The following is a 20,390-nucleotide window of genomic DNA, read 5'->3' on the forward strand; positions in this document are numbered from 1 at the left end:
TAAATAACGTTGTATGTAATGGTTATGTTCTTCATTTTCGCTATGAGAATAAGCTCTCTGTATATTTTACCCTTGGTGTGGTACAATCTGGTATTTTCTCAGGCTGCGTGAAGCCTTCTCGTAGAGAGAAGACGGAGACGGCGTCGCACACAAGTTAGTGTTCTCCCTTGTTTTATATTCAACATCATATATTACCATATACCAAAACAAAGTTAATTCCCAAATTTCACCAAAGGTTAAATTGAGCCACAGTTTAAACGTGGAGGAGCAAAAATGATGGCCATGATAATTTATTCTTTTTTTTCAAACTTTATACTTTATTCGTCCATTATATTTCTAATTTACAGAAATGTCATATATCTGCTAAAAATATTAATATATAATGACTGGAGATCTTAGCAAGCTCTACTGAGCTTTTCTAAAGAAGATCCCCATATGTTAAAAACTAACAATAATATAGCAGATGGATATAATTTCTATAAATGTAGTATCTAACACGGGTTTTGCTATTTTTAAAAATTAACTATAATCTAGCTTAAGGAATACATATGATTTTGCACATAGGCTTTTGCTGATTTTTTAAATAGGCTATATGTTTTTAATACTTTAAGTTCCTTAGGTAATTTATTCCAAATTTGGGCCCCCCTAAATTTAAGAGAAAATTTCCCATAATTTGTCCTTTTATAATCAATATATATATTTGAGGCTGTTCTAGTGTTATGGCTATGGATCATTTAATTTAATTTAAAGTAATTAGTAAAATAACTTGGTAGATTATCACTTAAGTATGAGTACATAAAGAGTGCCATCAGGTATATATTTAACTCATATATATTAAGAATTAATCTTTAATGATAGGAATAGTGGTCTAGATTTTTCCTTGTATTTTGCAAACTTCATAATTCTAACTATCTTTTTTTGCAGCATAAATAATGATTTAAGCCTGGATGGATAAGTACTTGTCCACACAATATTACAGTATGTCAAATAAGGGTATACCATGGTGTCATAAATTGTCTGTAGAGTTTTTTGAGATAAGTAATGCCTTGCCTTGGCCATTATACCTGTCATTTTTGATATTTTAGTAGCAACTTGGTCAATGTGATATTTCCATGTGAACTCATCGTCTATGTATAATCCCAAAAATTTAGTATACTTAACTTGCTCAATTTCTTGGTTGTTTATTTTGATTGAAACATTTTGATTTGATTTCTTCCCTCTGGATTTGAAAATTATAAAGTGTGTTTTTTTAATATTTAAAGAAAGTTTATTAGCAGAAAGCCAAGATGCAACCTTACTTAACTCTCGGTTCATTGTTTCTTTTAGAGTAACTAAATTTTTATGACTCAAAAACAGATTTGTGTCATCAGCAAAAAGAATAATTGATAAGATCTCAGAGCACCTTGAAATATCAGATTCGCGGTTTCCCAAACTGGAGAACAAACTGGGTGTCTACTACAGTAACAACTGATCTAACGTCATTAAAAAAATATGCAGTATATCACTGACGCCTGGGAAATATATTTTAGTATTTTGCTTATCAATCCTAATCATCCTAAATTCTGAGATTCTTTAATTTTATCGCAAATCTGTCTATAATTGTAAAAGCTTCTGTACAAAAACGTTAAACTTTATGTGGAAAATAACGTGTGTACACTATACAACTATATATAAAGAGCTCTATAAAACTTTCTTTGAGAACTTCAATACGCTAATCTACTCTCAATGATTGCTTTTTTGCAACAGAAGATAAAATAAACTCTTTTTACCTGGAACACATTGCACTTTGAGGTTTCTAGACTGCTTTCTTTCGAATTCTTAAATTTCGGAGTTTAAGTCGAAATTAAATCCGGGTTTAAGTGACTTAACCTTAGTAAACGTGAGTTTAAGTCACGATTAATTCATGTTTAATGTCCCTTAAATTTTCTTTTTCGCCTTGTGACATCAGTCCTCCGTACAAAAGAAAGGAAAGAAATTTGAAGAGTATAAAATCCCTTGCACGGAGTCTAAAACGGGATAAGGACTCCATGGCTCCGAGCCGGGCCCCATTGCAAACGTTTTCAGGGTTCCACACTCTGTAGCAAAATTATATAAGGGCTCCAAGCTGCAAAACGAATGGGGCTCCAGGCTCCACAGTGAAAATTTTAGAGCTCCTAACAGAACTTCATTTAGTCTACAAGCAGGTATTTACCAATAGCAAATTTATTTTTTTCCAAAAACTGCGTTAAAAGGGTTTATGGTACCTGCACACTAACATGTCGTCGTTTCAAATATATTCTAGACAATTTTTTAGACAATATTTTTGATAATCATTAATTAAAAAAATATATTGTTTAGTCTAACTACTTTACTATTATGCGAGTTGCTGAAGAGAACTCTTTTAAAAAATACCTACTACAAAGATAATATCAAACTTACAGGAAGTTTTGAACACAATGATGTACGACACGACACGACAGTACGACACGCTATTAAGGTGTCTTACTACAGTTTTGAGGGGGTGAATGAGCCCAACTTTTAACAGGCTAGCTCTGAATAAACATTAATGCAAAATAAAATAAAATAAAATAAAAATCTATAAAATATATTTTTTTTAAAATATATATATTTTTTTTTTTTCTCTTTTTTAAAATCTTTTTTTTTTTTTTTTTTTTTTTTTTTTTTTTTTTTTTAAAAAATTTTTTTTTTTTTTTTTTTTTTGGGTCGTACGTAAAGATTTTGAAAGAAACGCTACTAGACTACTAGTGCCCAGTCCCTCGTTCGCATATGATGGCTGTACTCTGCACCAAACAGTAATACAAGAAAGATAATACATTTTAAAGCATTTTAAAAAGGATTTTAAAGTTTGCTCGTTTGCTCACCACAAAACTGTAGTAAGCCACCTTAAACTGGCTGTTCAAGTTCCTCAATAATCTCTTCAATATTTGGTCTCGCCCCAGGCTCTGTTTGCACACATCTCCGCAAGAGGGCGCGAAGAAGGCGGTTTTTTACCATTGCAATTTGTCGATCACGCCTTTCAGGATCTGGCAATTCCCGGATGCACATTTCGCAGAGGAGAACACCAAAACTGTACACATCGATCTAAAGACAGAAACAGTTTAAAAAAATAAATAAATACTACACTGAAGATATTTGCTTCTAAGAAGCTTTTGGAACACCAAGAGCGACGGATAAAAAACACAATAGCCTCCATTTGCCTTCAAAACTATTTCTACCCATTTTATCCAATATAAAACATACGCCGTTTCTAGACTCGCCTTATTGTTGAATGTTCGGCGCAGACATCCCTGATACCTTAAAGATATTTTCTATGAGATTCCGAAAAGTGAGATTGCTTATTCAAGAAGAAAATTAAACGTGGTATTTCTTTTTATGTTCCTCCTCAAAAGAAAAATAAAAGACAAACAAATTCGGTGTCTGTAGTCTTTTGAGAAACCACCAAAAGACGGAGAGAGAAAATGAGGATGATTATCCACAACAAGACCCTGGCTTCTTAGGGCATGAACATTGACTTAATATTTTTTTAATAAAAATCTAATGTTCTGATGCTGATTTCTGTTTATGCGTCCTATGAAAGCGGGCACGCAGGTAAAATATATTTGCTTATTTTAAAATTTGAACCACGCACACGTAAGACATTTCGTAAGCTCGAGCGTTTGTCTTAAGACATCCACAATCACTAATGAAGGAGTTATCCCCAAAACGTCTGACTGTTTTTACAGTGCATCGAAGGCACTTCAAATGTTTGTTTTACTATTTTTGTCATAGCTAACCTTGATTGTTTGATTTGAAGTAAGTGCTTCAGGAGCAATGTAAATCATAGCTCCAGGGGCAACTGTCATGGTGTGTTGCATGAAATTAGCAGTACCATAATCCGACACTTTGCCTCTCCATTGGTCACCTTGTCGCCATAGCAACACATTCGCACTGCTTATATCGCGGTGGATAATTGCAGAAGGTGTCTTTTGGTGAAGATAACTCAATGCTCTTGCCACATCAAGAGAAATAACTGAGACTTCTGTTGCAGAGAGAGGTCGCTGCTCTAGCAATGCTCGTAAACTTGATTCCATGAGCTCTGTTATGAACAAAGGACTTCCCTCGTCATTTGTTGCTCCAATGAATTGCAACAAACAAGGATGGCGGCATCTTGAAGCAATGTCCATTTCTCGTTCAAACAAACTTCGGTTGTAAGCAGAAAGAATCAACTCATGGATTTGTTTCACAGCTACAGCACAGCCACAATACCTGCCCTCCATAACACTTCCCCAGCCTCCCCTACCAAGGAGTTTATCTGTCAGCTGAACTTGATCACGGGAAATGACCCAGTCAGGGGACTGTTGACGTTGTTGTTCACTTAATGATTGCTGAGCTGTTGACAGAGTTGTCTCCATTTCATTCATTTCCTGGTCTTTTGCTCTCAGTTGTCCTTCTAGTCTAGTCACTTGTTGCTGAAAACTACCAGATTCTTCTTCTTTTTCTCTAAGTTGTCCTTGTAAGTTTGTCAACTGTTGTTCAAGCTCCCTTAATTGTCTCTGCAGAGTCTCTTCGTTTCTTTCTCTCTCTTTCAACTGCTGTTCCGTCTCGTTCAACTGTCTTTGCAAGTTTTCTTCTTCTTGGTTTTTTCCCTCAGCTGCTCACGCAAGCTGGCCTCTTGTAACTCTTTTTCACGCACCTGTCTTTGGAAATGTGTCAACTGCTGTCCCTTCTCCGTCGATAGCCTTTCTGAGTTTTCTAATCGTTGTTGCAGCTCCCCTAGTTGTCTTTGTAAGGTCTCTCCGTGTTCATCTCTCTCTCTTAGCTGTTGTTCTTTCTCCCTCAACTGTCTTTGTGAGTTTTCTTCTTGTTGCTCCTTCTCCCTCAGCTGTTCCTGCAGGTTGACCTCTTGCAACTCTTTTTGTGTTAACTGCTGTTCCCTCTCGGTTGATAGCCTCACTGAACTTTGTAACTGTTGGACCATATCCCTCAATTGTCTCTGCAAATTTTCTTCTTGCTGCTCCTTCTCCCTCAGCTGCGCATGCAAGTTGGCCTCTTGTAACTCTTTTTCTCGCAACTGCGCTTGAACATTTGTCACCTGCTGTTCCATGCCCCTCAACTGACTTTGCAAGTCTTGTTTTGGATCTTTTCCTCTATCGGCTGTTGGTAAAATATTTGAGTTTAGTAGCGCTTATAAAAGGTTTGGATTGCCTTTCAATCAATCAACTTTATTAAAAGAGGGTAACGGCAAACAGTAAAAACTACTGACAAACAGCGGCCCTCGGATACATTACACTACATAATATATACTCGGATTACAAATTACAACTACATAATATATACAATTTAAAATTTGAATTAAAATACAGAAATTTCTAAAAATAGGGATTAAGAATTAAAAAACTGTAAAATGATGAATGTCCTTAAGGCTAGATGCGTAAAAATCAATTAGGCCATTTTAAAACAATGTAGACTCTCACTTTTCTTTAAGAAATTGGGAAGAGTGTTCCAAAGTCAGTTGCTCTCACGCTAAATGATCGCCCTCCTTCGGTTTTCGTTTGAAACGGGGGCAGGCCAAGGACAGAGCCATCGACTATTTCCATTTTTCAGAGGGCACTAAAAGTTCGTTCATATAGGATGGGCTTTCAAACCTAACAATGATAATCACATTGGACAGTTACTTTAAAAAAATATTGACCTAGAAAACTGTCCGCCTATTGAAACCCCTGTCTACTCTCCTCTACCTTGTATTATTCGGAATAGAACTAAAACATTACAAGTCATCTTATGATTATATCAACATGGAGTCAGGAAATTACATAACTAACTGGTCTTGGGGTAAGGCCACTTTTTAAAATGGTCCGACGTTCGTATATCTTTCCATATCGTGCTCTCTAAATTTATGTTGAACATTTTGACGGATATCTCAATATCAAAATACCGTACAGACCTGAGACTTGGATAAGTAGGCTATGTAGTAATTTTTTACATCATGTAATATTCTTTTTTTTTTTCTTACTCAACTCAATAGCTTTGGATTATTTTTTTTGTTGTTGCTCGTGACAGTGAAAACCGGCAACAGATCAAAATGAAATTGTGACTGCACCACTATTTTTCTAAATTACTACTGAAAGAATGCAATAAAAAACATGAACCCCTGAGGAACGTAGCCTTACCTGATGTTCTATAATCATAACTCATTAATCTTGCATAGTTTTCATCATTTTGAATTTGTTCCTGAATGGAATCATGCTTGTCTGGTGTTTTTGTTTCTGTAGCTTCTGTGGGGTTTTCATCAAAGTCCTTCTCTAGTATAACAGTTTCTAAAGCCACCAACTCCGCATTATTTTCACTCCCAACTCTTTCATCCTAGATGAAATTGAAAAAGTGCAGTCAATAACATTTACCGTGTGACACAAAATTGGCGATTTTTGTCTGTATGTTTTTTCGTTTGGATATAAAGTTTTTTTTCTTGTACAGAAAATAAAATTTTGCGTTTTTCTGCAAACCGTCAGTGTACAGTTGGAATTACAACAGCTCAATGTATTATGTTACTTGTATGTCATGTATGTAATCGAAATGCAGGTAAAATAGGTACAGTTAAAATTAACCAGGACTTAACCCTATTAGCGGGTTTTTTTTTTTTTGGGGGGGGGGGGGGGGGTTTTTTTTTAAGCCCCCCCCCCCCCCCCCCCCCCGTAGCTCATTACAATAATAGCATCTTGCTAATGTGGTTGACTGCGCTGGTAATGACAGAGGCAGAAATAACAACTGCACTCTTGTATGGTAAACATTCAGACGATGCCTGTTTTCTATTGTAGCGTATTACGCATAACTGTTCTTTTTTTAAGACGAAAAAAACACGAAAAAGAAAAATAGGGGAAGCGCGGGGGACGACGGAAAAGGCCTGCCCCCAGGTTCCGCACGTTTACTTTATCCCTCACCCCATTTTCCAGCCGGTTCGAAAGATAAAGGAGGTCTCTGCGAAGGAGAGAGTATCGATGGTCTCCTTTTTAGAGTAAAGTAAATAATTTTTTAAGGCTACATTTCATTTGAATGGAACATGTTTTCTTGAACGTAAAGCAACCTGCGAATTGTACTAAAGCCATAAAAATTTTGGGTCGGCCAGGGGTTTTAGGTATACGGTAAACAGGGTGGATTTTAACTAAGGGATGCAGTATTTTAAAGATAAAATTGAGCTTTTTATGGTATTTGGTTTTATATATGTTTTTTATATGGTTTTATGGTATTTTGGTATTTGGCATGATTTTGAGGAGAAATGTTGGGTATACTGGGTACATGCATGTTTTTCAGGTATATTGGTATATGGCATGCTTGAGACATGCTTGAGGTGACCAAGGAGTCACTGAACGAGTTAAATTCGCAGAATTTGACATAAAAGACACTAAGCCTACAGGATCGTCTTTAAAACAACAATCCACATCTATCGCAAACACGAGTCAGGCTACTGAGTCTGCTAAAGGCGAACTCGACATGTTAACAAGCCTCGTGCAAGACATTTTACTAGTTATGAAAACTTTACAAGAGGCTCACGATGCCTCGCTACTGCAAGATGTGGGTGACGCCGACGATCCCCCGTTGTCTGACAGCAAGAATAAGGAAGACCCTCCGCCACAGCGACCCAGAACCGAGCCACAACCGGACAAACAACCCAGTTCCAAAACGACGGGAGAATCAGCGACCGCTGCTACTGGAAAGGTAGATTCACTCGTCACCGAAGTAACGGAGGACGAAGTCACGGGGCCAGCGATCTCGGAAAAAATCGCATACGTTCTTAACAACATACTAGCCACTGGTCTTAATGAACAAGCCACTAAGCGGCGAAAAGAAAACATTCATAGACCAACAAACAGCAAATTACTTGCTCAAACTCGTGTCAATCCCGAGATTTGGGATATTGCTAAAAAGCAAACACGAAGCATGGATGCTAGGCTTCAGGCCTTGCAAGACACCCTAGTTAAAGGGCTAATTCCTTTTGCGGAAATGACAGGAAAGTGCGTGAATCTATGGAATAAGGCGTTACATTGCCAACCAAGGAGACTTTATGGGAAGCCCTATCGAATTCCCTTCTTCTTGTAGCGGCCGCTAACCACAACCTCAATATTTGCCGCCGTGACTTGTTCAAAGCAGATTTAGATGACAACTTCAGGGTTTTGTGTAATAACAAACATCCAATTGGAAGCGAACTGTTTGGTGACGATTTCACCGAACGGCTGAAAACAGTTACCGAGAGTAACAAAGCAGCCAAAAAGCTCACAAGATCCACCAAGGCTAGTTCTCAGAAGTATAAAGGCCCACCCAAGTCTTTTTTGGCCAAGGGGGGCGCAACCAGCGTGCCTTCAACCAGTACAGCAACCAAACCAGAGGCTATCAGAGGAGCAATCGCCCCTTGCACATTAAGAAACCTTCTAAATTCGAGACAAAAACAATCAAACAGACTGTGAAACAGTCATAATTTAACCTAAGATAAGCCCTGTATCCATAACTATTACTGGTGGAAGAATTAAGAACTTTCTTGCCAAGTGGCAAGATATCACCTTTGACAGAACTATTCAGTCTATTCTGACCTATTCTGTCTATTGTACAGGGCTACAAACTTGAGTTTTATTATATATTAAGGATATTGTTAAACAGTCAGCTCCAGGTAGCAAACAACCAGAGCTTATCCTTCCTGCTTTCCCAGCAGATTGTAGGGTTTGTGTTTACTCATTCGTCTCTGAATATATTAAGTGTACTGCACCCCTTAGAGGTGGGGAAACTAGACTCTTTATCAGTTTTGTCAAACCCTATCAGGCAGTGTCTAGGGACACTATTACGCTGGATTAAGAATGTTATGATCAAGTCTGGTATTGATATAGGAGTGTTCATTTTGTTTATAATACTGGAGAAGACAATGAATGTTATTCGGATGTTTGCAGCAAATTTAAGGCACTCTGTGAGGGACGAAACGTAATTTATAAGAGGTTAGTGTTTAATCACCGTAACCAAAAAGAGGGAGAGCAGGTTGATAACTTTGTCAGCGAACTGAAACGGTTGTCGCTAACTTGTGAATTCGGCGAACTGCTATATTTCCTAATAAGGGATCGAATTGTCGGAGGTGTATTATCTGATGAGCTGAGAGGGGAACTGCTGAAGAAACCTGACCTGACCCTACAGAAGGCTCATGATTATTGTCGTACCGGCCTATGAAGCCTCCGAATTAAAAGTTTACCAGTCCAACAAGTGCTTGAACAGATCGTTTGTTAGGAATTCAGCCTGTTAGAAAGTCAAAAGAACCTGACAAGACAGCTGCTCGTTCTTGTAAGTTTGTGGCTACTAGCACCCATTTACTCGACCATCTCGTTGTCCTGCATCTGGAAAACAGTGAATTAAGTGTAAGTAAGAAAGCCATTTCGCCTAAGTGTGCCCAGGGAATGTCAAAGAGGGCTCGAAAGTTGATTTAGTGCAACAAGAAAGCACACCTGACCTAGACACTCGAAATGTTAACAAGGACGTGCATACATATTTTGCATACATTGAAATTGGAGGTGTTTCTGATGCCAGGAAATCCACTGAAAGAGCCTTGTCACTCTTAAGGTTGAAGGGCAGAATGTTGAAGTCAAAGCCGACACAGGTGCAGAAGCTACCGTAATTTTATACCATCTGTACAAGCAAATCACCAAAAAACCCCTAGAAGCAACCTTTGAAAGGCTGGCTTGCAACTAAGCCCATTCACCCAAAAGGCTGTGTACGCTTTTAAACTTAATACAAGAATCGTCAAATGAATATTTTGTACCTTGTTGTTGACTGAACCTTTACACCCTTATTGGGATGTGATGCCTGCTTGGATTAAGGAGTCCATCAGTTTATGAATCTCTAACTGATAGATACACCAGTGCCTAATCCAGCCTTTTCAGATACGCCGAGAGCAGAGGAAGACCAGACCAAATTCCAAAACGACCCAATTTTGAGGGAGTACCCAGATTGTTTCAGTGACAAACCTGGTATGCTTCCAAACAAAGTACATCTGGAAGTTGATGCTTCAGTACCTCCAGTTGTTTACCCTCCCAGGAAAATTTCAGTTGCTATGCTGGAGCCAGCACGAGAGAAGCTCAAGGAGATGGAAGAAGATGGCATTATTGCGAAAGAGGATGAGCCTACGTCTTGGGTATCATCAATGCTAGTTATTGACAAAAGCAAAGTGAAGGATAAAGGAACGAACACTCTACTGTCAAAGGATAATGTTCGAGTTGTATTGACCCAAGGGATCTTAACAAGGCCCTGAAACGACTCCATTATGCAATGGTTACTGTAGAAGAAGAGGTTGCGAACCGACTTTCAGGTGCACAGAATTTCACATCACTTGATACATGCAGTGGATACTGGCAACTCCCCAAAGATGATGAGAATTCCAAGCTCTTAACTTTTAACACTTCGTGGGGGCGATATCGATTTACAAGACTTCCTTCTGGTATCTCACCAGCGCCTGAAGTCTACCAAAGGGAGATGGGCAGACTGTTTGAAGGGGTTCCTGTTGAAATGATAGTGGATGATTTTCTGCTACATGGTAAAGATCAGCTTGAGGTTGACAAAAAATTAAGAAGAGTACTTGACAAGAGCAGAGATGTATGATCAAAATTCAACCCAAAAGAAGGGAAGCTCAGAGTCCCAGAAGTAAGATATGTTGGACACCTATTCTCATCTGAAGGTTTGACACCTGATCCGGAGAGGATCAGAGCCATTAATGAGATGCTACCCCCAGAAGACAAAGAAGGTGTACTTCGCATACTAGAAACTGTAAATTACATGGACAAGTTCATTGAGCACAAGGCTGACATACAAGAACCCATATCACAACTTACCCCAAAAGAAGCAGCATTTGTTTGGGAAAAACCACAGTAAGAGGCTTTGACAATCTGAAATCGGTCATCACGAGTGCGCCTGCACTAGCTTATTTTGAAAACAGCAAGGAAACAGTGCTCAATGTAGATGCAAGTAGCAAAGGCCTTGGCGCAGTGATCCTGCAGGAAGGCAAGTCGGTTGCATTGGGATCCAAAACACTAACTACCTGTGAGAGAAGATATGCAGACATTGAGAAAGAGCTGCTTGCACTCGTCTGGGGTGCACAGAAATTTCACACTTTGTGTGGTTTGTTTTTTGGGTACGTGTACGGGCGCAGAGTAATTGTAGAGACAGATGACAACCCTTAGAGTCCAAGCTGAAATTGCAACAAAATTTTTTATAGAAACTTTTTCAATAAAAAAAATATGTTATCCAGATAACTGATAAGACTCTATAAAAGTCGATTTTATGGAAAGCACCACCGCTTGCAAAGAAATCACATGATATTTGTCCTCGTTTGGTGTGACGTGTCAGAGCATTCTCCTTCTCTGTTACATAGGAACAGAAACTTTTCGCTCACAATCATCTGCAAACAGTTTTCTCTTTCAATTTGCTCTTTCCTCACTAAAGAAAGACGATATTTTAAAAAAATTATAACTTGCTGAAATAAAAACCTTGACCAAAGACGTTAAAGTAGCGCCTTTTTACTGAAGCCTCGTTTTCGTGTTAGAAGTAAAAGAAAAAATGATATTAAACTTGGTAAAGAAAGAAGCAATGTTTGATGAAATTTGCCCAGAAGAAAATATATTTAAAATACATGCAGGTGCCGTCAATTGTAGCGCAAAAAATAAATATGACGTTTAACTATGTTTTGCCAAGACCTATCAAACCCAATTTAAAGAAGAAGATTAAGAAAGTTTCCACCTTAGGGTTTGTTAAAACTTGCCTCGTATTTAAAAGTTATAAACGGTCGTGATGAAGCCTGAATATCATAAATAGAGCCTTGCCGCTAGCCACGTTGACCATTAAGACCCAAATCGACAACGTTCCTTCTTCTTCCTTCTTGCTTTCATGGATATGGGGCTGGAGAGCTCCGTTATAATGAAAGGTTTTAGAGATTTACATCTGAGCAATAATTCAAGTTAATATTGCCATTACTTAAGTCAAGACATTAATTTTGTGGTAGTTAAAGCATACCATTAATGAATGTTGAAGTAAGAGAACAAGTTGAAATGCATGACTAATAAAGAGAGTTCAAATGAGCGGTATTGTTACCTGGTACAGTTTGGTCAACTCATTGCGACACATTGCAGCGTTTGGTCGTTTGTCTGCCTCGCCATCCCAGCACCATTGCATCAGATGTTGCCAGCCATCTGGAGGCTTCCTCATGCCCTCGACATGGGACGGTCTGACACCTCCGGTCACTTCCTGTAACAACGTATTCAAATCTCCTCCTCGTCAAAAAAAGCCCTCTCACCATACCACATCTCCCACATCATGATGCCAAAACTGTAGATATCTGCCTTGCTATCGTACACACTGGATCTTAACATTTCCGGTGCGGCGTAAGCAGGTGCTCCAGTCATGGTACCGGTGATCATGTTCGCCTGTTTAGCTTCACAAAAACCAGCCATCTTTACGACACCTTCATGTGTTATCTGTAAACGAAAATTAAACAACAGCGTATCATTCTTGATCAAATAACAAAGAAATAAAAGATCGCCTAGAAGGAGGTGTGGTACTGAGATCAACGGAGTTTTGGGCATGAAATGCATGGTCACATTGAAATATACTACCTCAACCACAATCCTTTCCTAAAACAAATTGAAATGTAAGACTAGTAGTCCCGGGGGTGAGAGAGTGGGATGCTCGTCGGAAACTTTGATTGAAACCCTAAAGAAAACTAATCTGGGAATGGCTCAATCTTCTTAACCCTTGAAAGGTACCATTTTATCTGTCTAGACCGCCAACACAGTACAACAGCATTTTTTATTTGTTCACTTACGTTTTAACTTTGTTTTTAACATTGTATTAGTTTTATTTGAGGACCTCCCTGAAAACCACTCCATGTGACGTAAACCTCCTCTTGAAATGTTTTTATTATTTTTTATTATTATTTTACAAGACCTTGACTGCTAAAAATTCTGGAGTACTGTCCAGAACACCGTAAGTAAGCTTAAAGTCCGCACTTTACACCCTTAAGCGACACAACGAGCACCCCCAGCCCAGGAGGCTTGTATTACAGACAGAATTATCATATACTGACTATATCTAAATGATGACTACCACGACAAATTGAATCTGATATAGGTTTATGTTTAGTGCTGTCCTTATGTGCCAGTGAGGACAATGGGCAGTGAATGAGTGAGAGTCATTGATAGGTTCATGTTTAGTATTTTTCGTTCACTGGCTGACCATTGTAACAAAAGGACGGAAATTGTAAATCTCAGAGGCTTTCGGCTTAACTTTTTCTTTGATTTTCAGATGGTTCGAAGTAGATCTCTGTCACTCCCCATGAACTCGAACCGTCCAAAAAAACAGGCTAAAACTTAACAAAACACACGGAAATGATACTTCTTTCTTTCCTACCAATATTTTTTCCAACCTCAGGTTCCGGTGAACAAACCCATGACTGTGTACAAATCCTAGAGCATCCGCGATGTTCTCCGCCCATCGTTTTGTATTTCTGTCGGTTGGTACTGTCGATGACGGCAATCCAGGTATATTCTTGGGATTTTGGAAAATATGTCTCCTCAAGTCTTCCTTGCACAGCTCCATAACTAGTATTGCCCTCGCCTGATCGCTTTTCTCAAGTAGTGTTGCACCGTAGAACTTTACAATGAAGGGATAATTCAACTTCCTGAAAAAGAAGAGAGTAGTAGAAGAGGGACGAGGCAAAACTGGACACATTTCTACATAAGTCTCTTAAAATACACTCTCCACGGTGTCAAATGAAGAGCTAGGTAAGAAGATGGGCTAAAAATGTACCATCAATGAACAGATAAGGAGGGAAGCTGGCGTTGGATAAGGCATGTACTGTGCATGGACTACCAACAGAATCCGCGCATAGCTCTAACTTGGGCGCCAGGAGAAAAAGGAGCAAAGAAGGACCTAAAGAGACATGGAGAATAATTGCAGAGACAGAGAATGAATAAAGATAAGTTTTACTATCAGGAAAGAAGCAGTCAACGTTGAAAGAGACAAGATGGAATGGAGAAAGCGAATCAATGGCCCTATTTTCCCAGAGGAGCCAAGCCTAAAAGCGGAGCCGCACCTATACATCTTTGGAAATACTGTCATTAAAAGCAACTATTCAAAAAGGATCCATAGCCTAAATAAATCGTCAACTCCAATGAATGATTTGCCACTAATCGGATCCCGTGTTTTGCGTAGAGGGTTCTGGGATCGCTAGGGGCAAACATTGCAAGTCGCTAGAAAAAAAAATATATGGCGAAAAATTTTTTTGACGTTCAAAAATACAATTTTGGGAAGAGATCAACGCTTTTTCGCCAGTAGTTTATCGAAAATGGATTTGGGCAATGTTGGTACGTTGAAAGTGTGCGATAAAATCTACCGCTTTTATGAAGGTTTACATGTATTGTGAAATAGACATCGCGTACGCGCGTAACTGGGGTCTCGAACTATTATAAAATTGAAAATAGCTCAATAAAGCTCTTTCAGTAGTTGTATAATATGTTGCGTTTGCACAAGCTGTTGACTTATTAGTTACGTCTTTTAATAACAAATAATTATTATGGCTTCCTATAAAATGACAGACATTCACAGACTCCCACGACCGTGACTTTTATAAATTGCCAGATCGCTTTTGGATTTTGTAGTTTAACGTATTTTGTTTATAACTAGTTTGTAAAGGGAACTATATCCTGTCAGCTATATTATTAAGAAGTGTTTTAAGTTTAGTAGAGCCCTTACAATGCCGCCAGAAAATGTGTAGAGGTCGTAGGTCTGCGTGGTTCTCCGGTACTACATTTTTACACATCTGTAGCGTAAATGGAAATAAAAATAAAAACCATTCTCGTAAGCGGCCACTAGAAGCTATTAGAGGTGAAGGGGATAGATGGCCGCTTACGGGGGCTTGTCCAGCTAACCAGACGGACGTGGATGATGACAAAGCAAACACTGAAATAGGGTACTGTTATTAGTGTAAAATCATTGTGACGAACGGCTATGTGAAACTGATCGATAAAAACAAGATTCAGAGGTTGTTAAAAGGATTTTCTTTGAGGGTGGCCACCTATTGGGAGCTTAAAAACAAAGAAAAAGTCCAAGTCGTAATCTCCGAAAGTGTCCGCGGCCGCTTACGGGAATGTCCGCTTACGAGAATGTAAAAATACAGAGTTTTTATGGGAGCGTAAAACGGGGTTTCAAAAAAAGCTAAAAAAGACGGCCGTAACTACAATCTTGGACAAAACTAGTTGACACATACGGATTTCACGCATTTTTCGCTAATGACTCGACTTGCAAGCGGGTTAAAATATCTTATCCCCCTCCCCCCTACTCAATGTTGTTTCTTCTGGTTTGCGGCTCGACAGGCTTTGTTTTAAAAACACTAAAGCATTACCAACATTGAAATGGGGGGAAGGGGGGTTGCGAAACTGAACTCCTTTGGCTTAACAAGTGGAAATTTGCTAAGTGTTTCAACAGTTTTGTCCAAGATTGTAGAGCTGTCCGCTTACGAGAGTGTCCGCGGCCATTAAGAGAGCTTCGACTGCAATAAGTAAATGTTTTAATTTTTATCGTCTTAAAAGGATTTTATGGAAGAACATGTTTGTAAAAACTTTCTTTCAGAACAGCTATAATCCTACAGCATCCTATTTTGTTGCTACTCTAAACTGATTTCCTAGTGTAAATATGTATGTCTTTAGCAGGCAAAAGTTTTCTCCATCGAAATAGTGGAAAAAGTTACCTCAAAATGTCGGTTTCAGCAATAAAGGCACTTGCGTTAGAGACGTTTAGATGATCATTCCAGACTTTCAAAGCCACGGGTTTGTCTTTTCCTTCCTGCCTCAACTTCCCGCGATAGACAGAAGCAAAAACACCTGTTCCAAGGCGTGAACTGCCATCGTCGTTCCATTCCAAATCGTTGCATTTAATGTCCATGGAGTGTACTTCTTTGATGAAGAACAAGGCCATGCGTTCCCTCAGTTGCAAACTCTTCTTGTACAAAGGTGTATAGAAATCTTCTGTTTCTTTCTGTGATCTGTTCTCACCTCTCAAAAGCAGATGTTGCCTAGAATTTTGAAAAAACGCTTTTGTTTGGTAAACCATACGAGAAAGGAGGAAATCAAGCCACCTGAAAACAGAAACAATATTATGTTAACTAGTTTTAACAGCCTTTAAAACGCATTCAGTAGCTAACTAACTTCAGGTCAATTAACCATTTCTTTTACTGCTGAATTAATGACATGTTTCTGCATGTCACACATGCCATCTTGAGATTATTGAGAATTTAAATATCTAGGCCTATATATATGCCCAAGCTACAATTACAAAAATAGAAAGGTATACAAAGTAAAATTACAATAACAAAAGATAACGGTAAAGCCGTTACAAAGTGGCAGGCACTCTCTGGTACTGTCTAGAGCAGTAATTACTCACAGTGTGAGCATGAGACCGTTACTAATAGAACAAAAGATTAAAATAAAAAGGTGTTGAGATGCTGCACTTGGGTATATAAATCTGGTTTTAAACAATTAATGTAAAAAGCCTCTTTTAATTTAAGAAAATAAACGGTTTTGGCAGAATGCAAAATTTTAAAACAATCAAGTGTGTATAAACTTTTGCAATTAGATGAACTTTTGCAATTAGATGAACTGTTAAAAACATGTGAATTTTTATCAGTTAAAGTATGCTCTTTGATCGTTGTTGAAAAATGACGGGAAGTCTCGCCAATATAACGGGAGTTACATCCCGCACATTTAAATTGATAAACAACAAAGGATCTTATAGCATCAGGAATGGGATCTTTAAAACTGAAAAAATTCTTTATTTTAACCCTATTTACAGCGGTCTTACCCAATCGAGTATAAAAGGAACAACCACACCACGTCATGCACATTGCCATTTCGATAGAAGTCGCTCTCTAGTGCTCGCTATGTCGGCTAGTGATTCTCGAGAAGTTAATCGGCCGTCAGCGCCACAAGTTCCTGCAGCGCCACATGTACAAGTTCCTGCAGCGCCACAAGTTCCTGTAGCGCAACTAATTCCTGCAGCGCCGCAAGTTCCTGCAGCGCCTCAAGTTCCTGTAGCGCAACTAATTCCTGCAGCGCCACAAGTTCCTGCAGCGGCACATGTACAGGTTCCTGCAGCGCCGCAAGTTCCTGCAGCGCCTCAAGTTCCTGCAGCGCCGCAAGTTCCTGTAGTGCCACAAGTTCCTGCAGCGCCGCAAGTGCCTGCAGCGCCACAAGTGCCTGCTCCTCTTGACGCCAACGCTGTTCCTTCAACTTCTGGTGAACATGAGGTATTTATTCCTTGTTTTTTCATTTTACTCCTAGTTCGCATTGTTGGAGCCTTTTTTACTTTGGTTCATGTTGGCACGCTCGCTTTCTCCGCGTGCTAACTATTTCTATTTAGCTTTTGTTTTTTCCCGGCTTCGTTTTTCGTTTCTCGTTTCATATATTTTTAGTTTAGGTTTTTCAGCGTTGTTTTTTTGTGCACGTGTTTCCTTTTTTGCATTCATTTGCATAGTTCTACTTCCATGTTACTTTCTCTCATGCACGGGTTTTGTGGTATTTTATCACCGCATAGTTTTTTCGCGTTTTGTTTTGTTTTTGTTTTCCCGTTAGTCTTTGTGTTCTGCTATTGTTTTCCGGTTTGCCGATGTGTTTGTTTTGTTTGCCGGCCAGCCGAAGTATTTTTATATTGTTTTCCGGTTTGCCGATGTATCTGCATTGTTTGCCGGCTTACCGATGTGTTTGATTTTGTTTACCGGCTAGCCGATGTGTTTTACATTGTTTTCCGTTTTGCCGTTATGTTTGCATTGTTTTCCGGCTTACCGATGTGTTGATTTTGTTTACCGGCCAGCCGAAGTGTTTTATATTGTTTTCCGGTTTGCCGATGTGTTTGCATTGTTTTCCGGCTTACCGATGTGTTGATTTTGTTTACCGGCCAGCCGAAGTGTTTTGTATTGTTTTCCGGTTTGCCGATGTATCTGCATTGTTTGCCGGCTTTCCGATGTGTTTGATTTTGTTTACCGGCTAGCCGATGTGTTTTACATTGTTTTCCGTTTTGCCGATATGTTTGCATTGTTTTCCGGCTTACCGATCTGTTGATTTTGTTTACCGGCCAGCCTTAGTGTTTTATATTGTTTTCCGGTTTGCCGATGCGTTTGCATTGTTTTCCGGCTTACTGATGTGTTGATTTTATTTACCGGCTCGCCGATATTTTCACATTGTTTTTCCGGCTAGCCGGTGTGTTTATTTATTTAAGTTTTCCAGCCAGCCTTTGTATTTTATATTCTTTTCCGGCTAGCTTATAGCGGAGCTCCTCAGCGCGCGCCAGCGCGCGGAGCGGAGCACCATGGGTAATGCGGGTACGAGAGAATTTTTGTAAACCCAGGAGGCCGAAAAAATTTGGTGCGTACGCCCGACCGCGCGCGCGTACAGACTCTCGGGGAGGGGGAGGGGAGTCACAAGGCAACCCGACCGGGGAGAGGAGAATGTCGTCTAATTTTTCCCCAACAACTGCTTCTTTGATATTAGACATGATTGGAAGTCTTTGTTATGGTCAATTGACAGCTGTCAAAACAAGGATTCCGCTGACCAGTACCACATGACCATATCGCGGGCTCAAATGAAGAACGCATCGAGGTTGAATGTTTTTTTAAGTTGACCGCTGACCTAGAATTTTCGCCATTGAATCGCGGGCGCAAATACTTTTCTATGGTCATTTGCTGTATATTTACATGAAGCGGGAAGTGAAAAAATGGAAGTACGCATTAATGCGTACGCATTTATGTCGGCTCGGATAAACATTTATTTCGTTCGAGCTGTATTTTGTTCTTCTCTTGTGCATAGTTGGACCATTCTGGTTTAAGCTTAAGCTTTCGGGAAACGGTATGGTTAACAGCAATATTTTGAATATGGTTCAGAGTCGAAAGTCAGGAAACAATCTCACAGCATGCCAATTTACCAAGACGTCCCCGCGATTGAAAAGAACTGCATGAGGGATTCGGTTTTAAAGACAGTTTTACATGTATAAACATTACAGATCGATGCATTACTTCTGGATATATATTCCTCGTTTCACCCGTTTCCAACCAAAGTAAAAGATTGTGACGACCTGTGACCAATCGAAATGGATTTTAATCTTCCAAGCTACTTGCTGAGTTTGAAGCAAACACAGTAAAAGACAAAATCCCTTTACGATAAAACAAGGTAAGCTTTTAGTTATATTAAAGTTTAAGCTTATTAAGACTTAGCTATTGATGTTAATTTTTTTTAACAGAGTAGAAAATTCTTTGTTTTTTAGATTAACCAGCATCAATACAATACATCATTTTTATACTAAGCTGGTTCTAGCGATCAGTCGTTTACTGGTATGTCAAAACAAGGACATAAAACTTATAGCCTTTATGAAATTCGTTTGTGTCTTAATAATTCCAACACGAGTTGTATTCAAAGCAGTAAGCATCTACTCAATATTCCTTACTACTGATATTTCTTTTCCGCCGTAAATTTGTTAATCCTGTAGCTAATTCACTGAAGTAGGAAAAACACAACACTTTATTGGCCGGAAAGAACAGAATTCCAGTTACACTTCAAGAACAAAATTTTATTTTAAGTGCATTTGCAAATTTGTAATAATGTAGTCATGTCAGACACAACATACTGATACAGGGGACATTTAAGTACTTATAGCTGAGAGGCTTAGCGAAATATATTTTTCTCCATGTGCTATTTTTCACTGAAAACTTTGCTAAATTTTCCTTATTCCAATTTTTATCATAATTGTTTGAGTGAAAGAGTTTATTTGTGAATGTTTTGTATTTCTAAATAGCCTTTCCTAGAAATGAGTTGATAGGTTTATATATTTTTATAGCTTACATAGGAGAAAATAGCACAGATTCTAATATGTTATGTGTAAGAACATGAACATTTTTTATGTTATAACAACCCAACAGATAGTTAAAAATATTGGATAATGCATTGGAAGGTTGCCCTGTGGTGAACAACCAGCTCTCAAATTTTGTTGGCCTAGTGCATGTGTGTCTTAGTGAACTTGTGACTGTATAATTTACGTGCAGTAGATGATCATGCCTTACCTGGGCCTTAACCCATTACACAAACAGGCATGGAAAATCAATTACTTGACAGGAAAATCTACTTGCCCTAGACAACCAGAGGGGCCTTTTTGAGCTCTTTGGCTCAACTTATTCTTAACTAGTGGTATAAACCACAGGTTAGAAAGTGTGGGCGTTGATGCACATATGAGAAAGTACTGGTACGAGAGTGTGGGGTAATTTTAGATGGAAAATATATTAGATGCATTCATGTTGAAGTTTTTAAGAAGTTTGCTATAGGTTGTCATTACTGTGGGAGTTGAGATATACTTGT

The 20,390-nt window shown here is 38.8% G+C and overlaps 1 protein-coding gene and 1 pseudogene across 2 annotated transcripts in view; one reads left to right on the top strand and one right to left on the bottom strand.

Annotated features, from left to right (window-relative positions):
• Window positions 1-2,682: 2,682 nt before the first annotated feature.
• LOC144662526 (uncharacterized) overlaps window positions 2,683-20,390 on the bottom strand; it is a 379,417-nt pseudogene continuing 361,709 nt past the window's right edge. The window contains exons 6-11 of the transcript XR_013572465.1: window positions 15,743-16,129; window positions 13,405-13,675; window positions 12,091-12,473; window positions 6,150-6,342; window positions 3,774-5,133; window positions 2,683-3,081 (exon numbers count right to left, since the gene is read on the bottom strand). The product of XR_013572465.1 is annotated as an uncharacterized LOC144662526 (transcript). The remainder of the gene's footprint in view (window positions 3,082-3,773; window positions 5,134-6,149; window positions 6,343-12,090; window positions 12,474-13,404; window positions 13,676-15,742; window positions 16,130-20,390) is intronic.
• On the top strand, window positions 7,463-8,646 carry LOC144664508 (uncharacterized). The gene is given in 2 exon segments (XM_078525672.1): window positions 7,463-7,984; window positions 7,987-8,646. Coding segments are annotated over 2 exon segments (969 nt in total). The 5' UTR covers window positions 7,463-7,467; the 3' UTR covers window positions 8,439-8,646.

Source organism: Oculina patagonica, chromosome 8 (genome assembly GCF_052425735.1).
Source record: "Oculina patagonica isolate OP01 chromosome 8, crgOcupat, whole genome shotgun sequence".
Classification (NCBI taxonomy): domain Eukaryota; kingdom Metazoa; phylum Cnidaria; class Anthozoa; order Scleractinia; family Oculinidae; genus Oculina; species Oculina patagonica.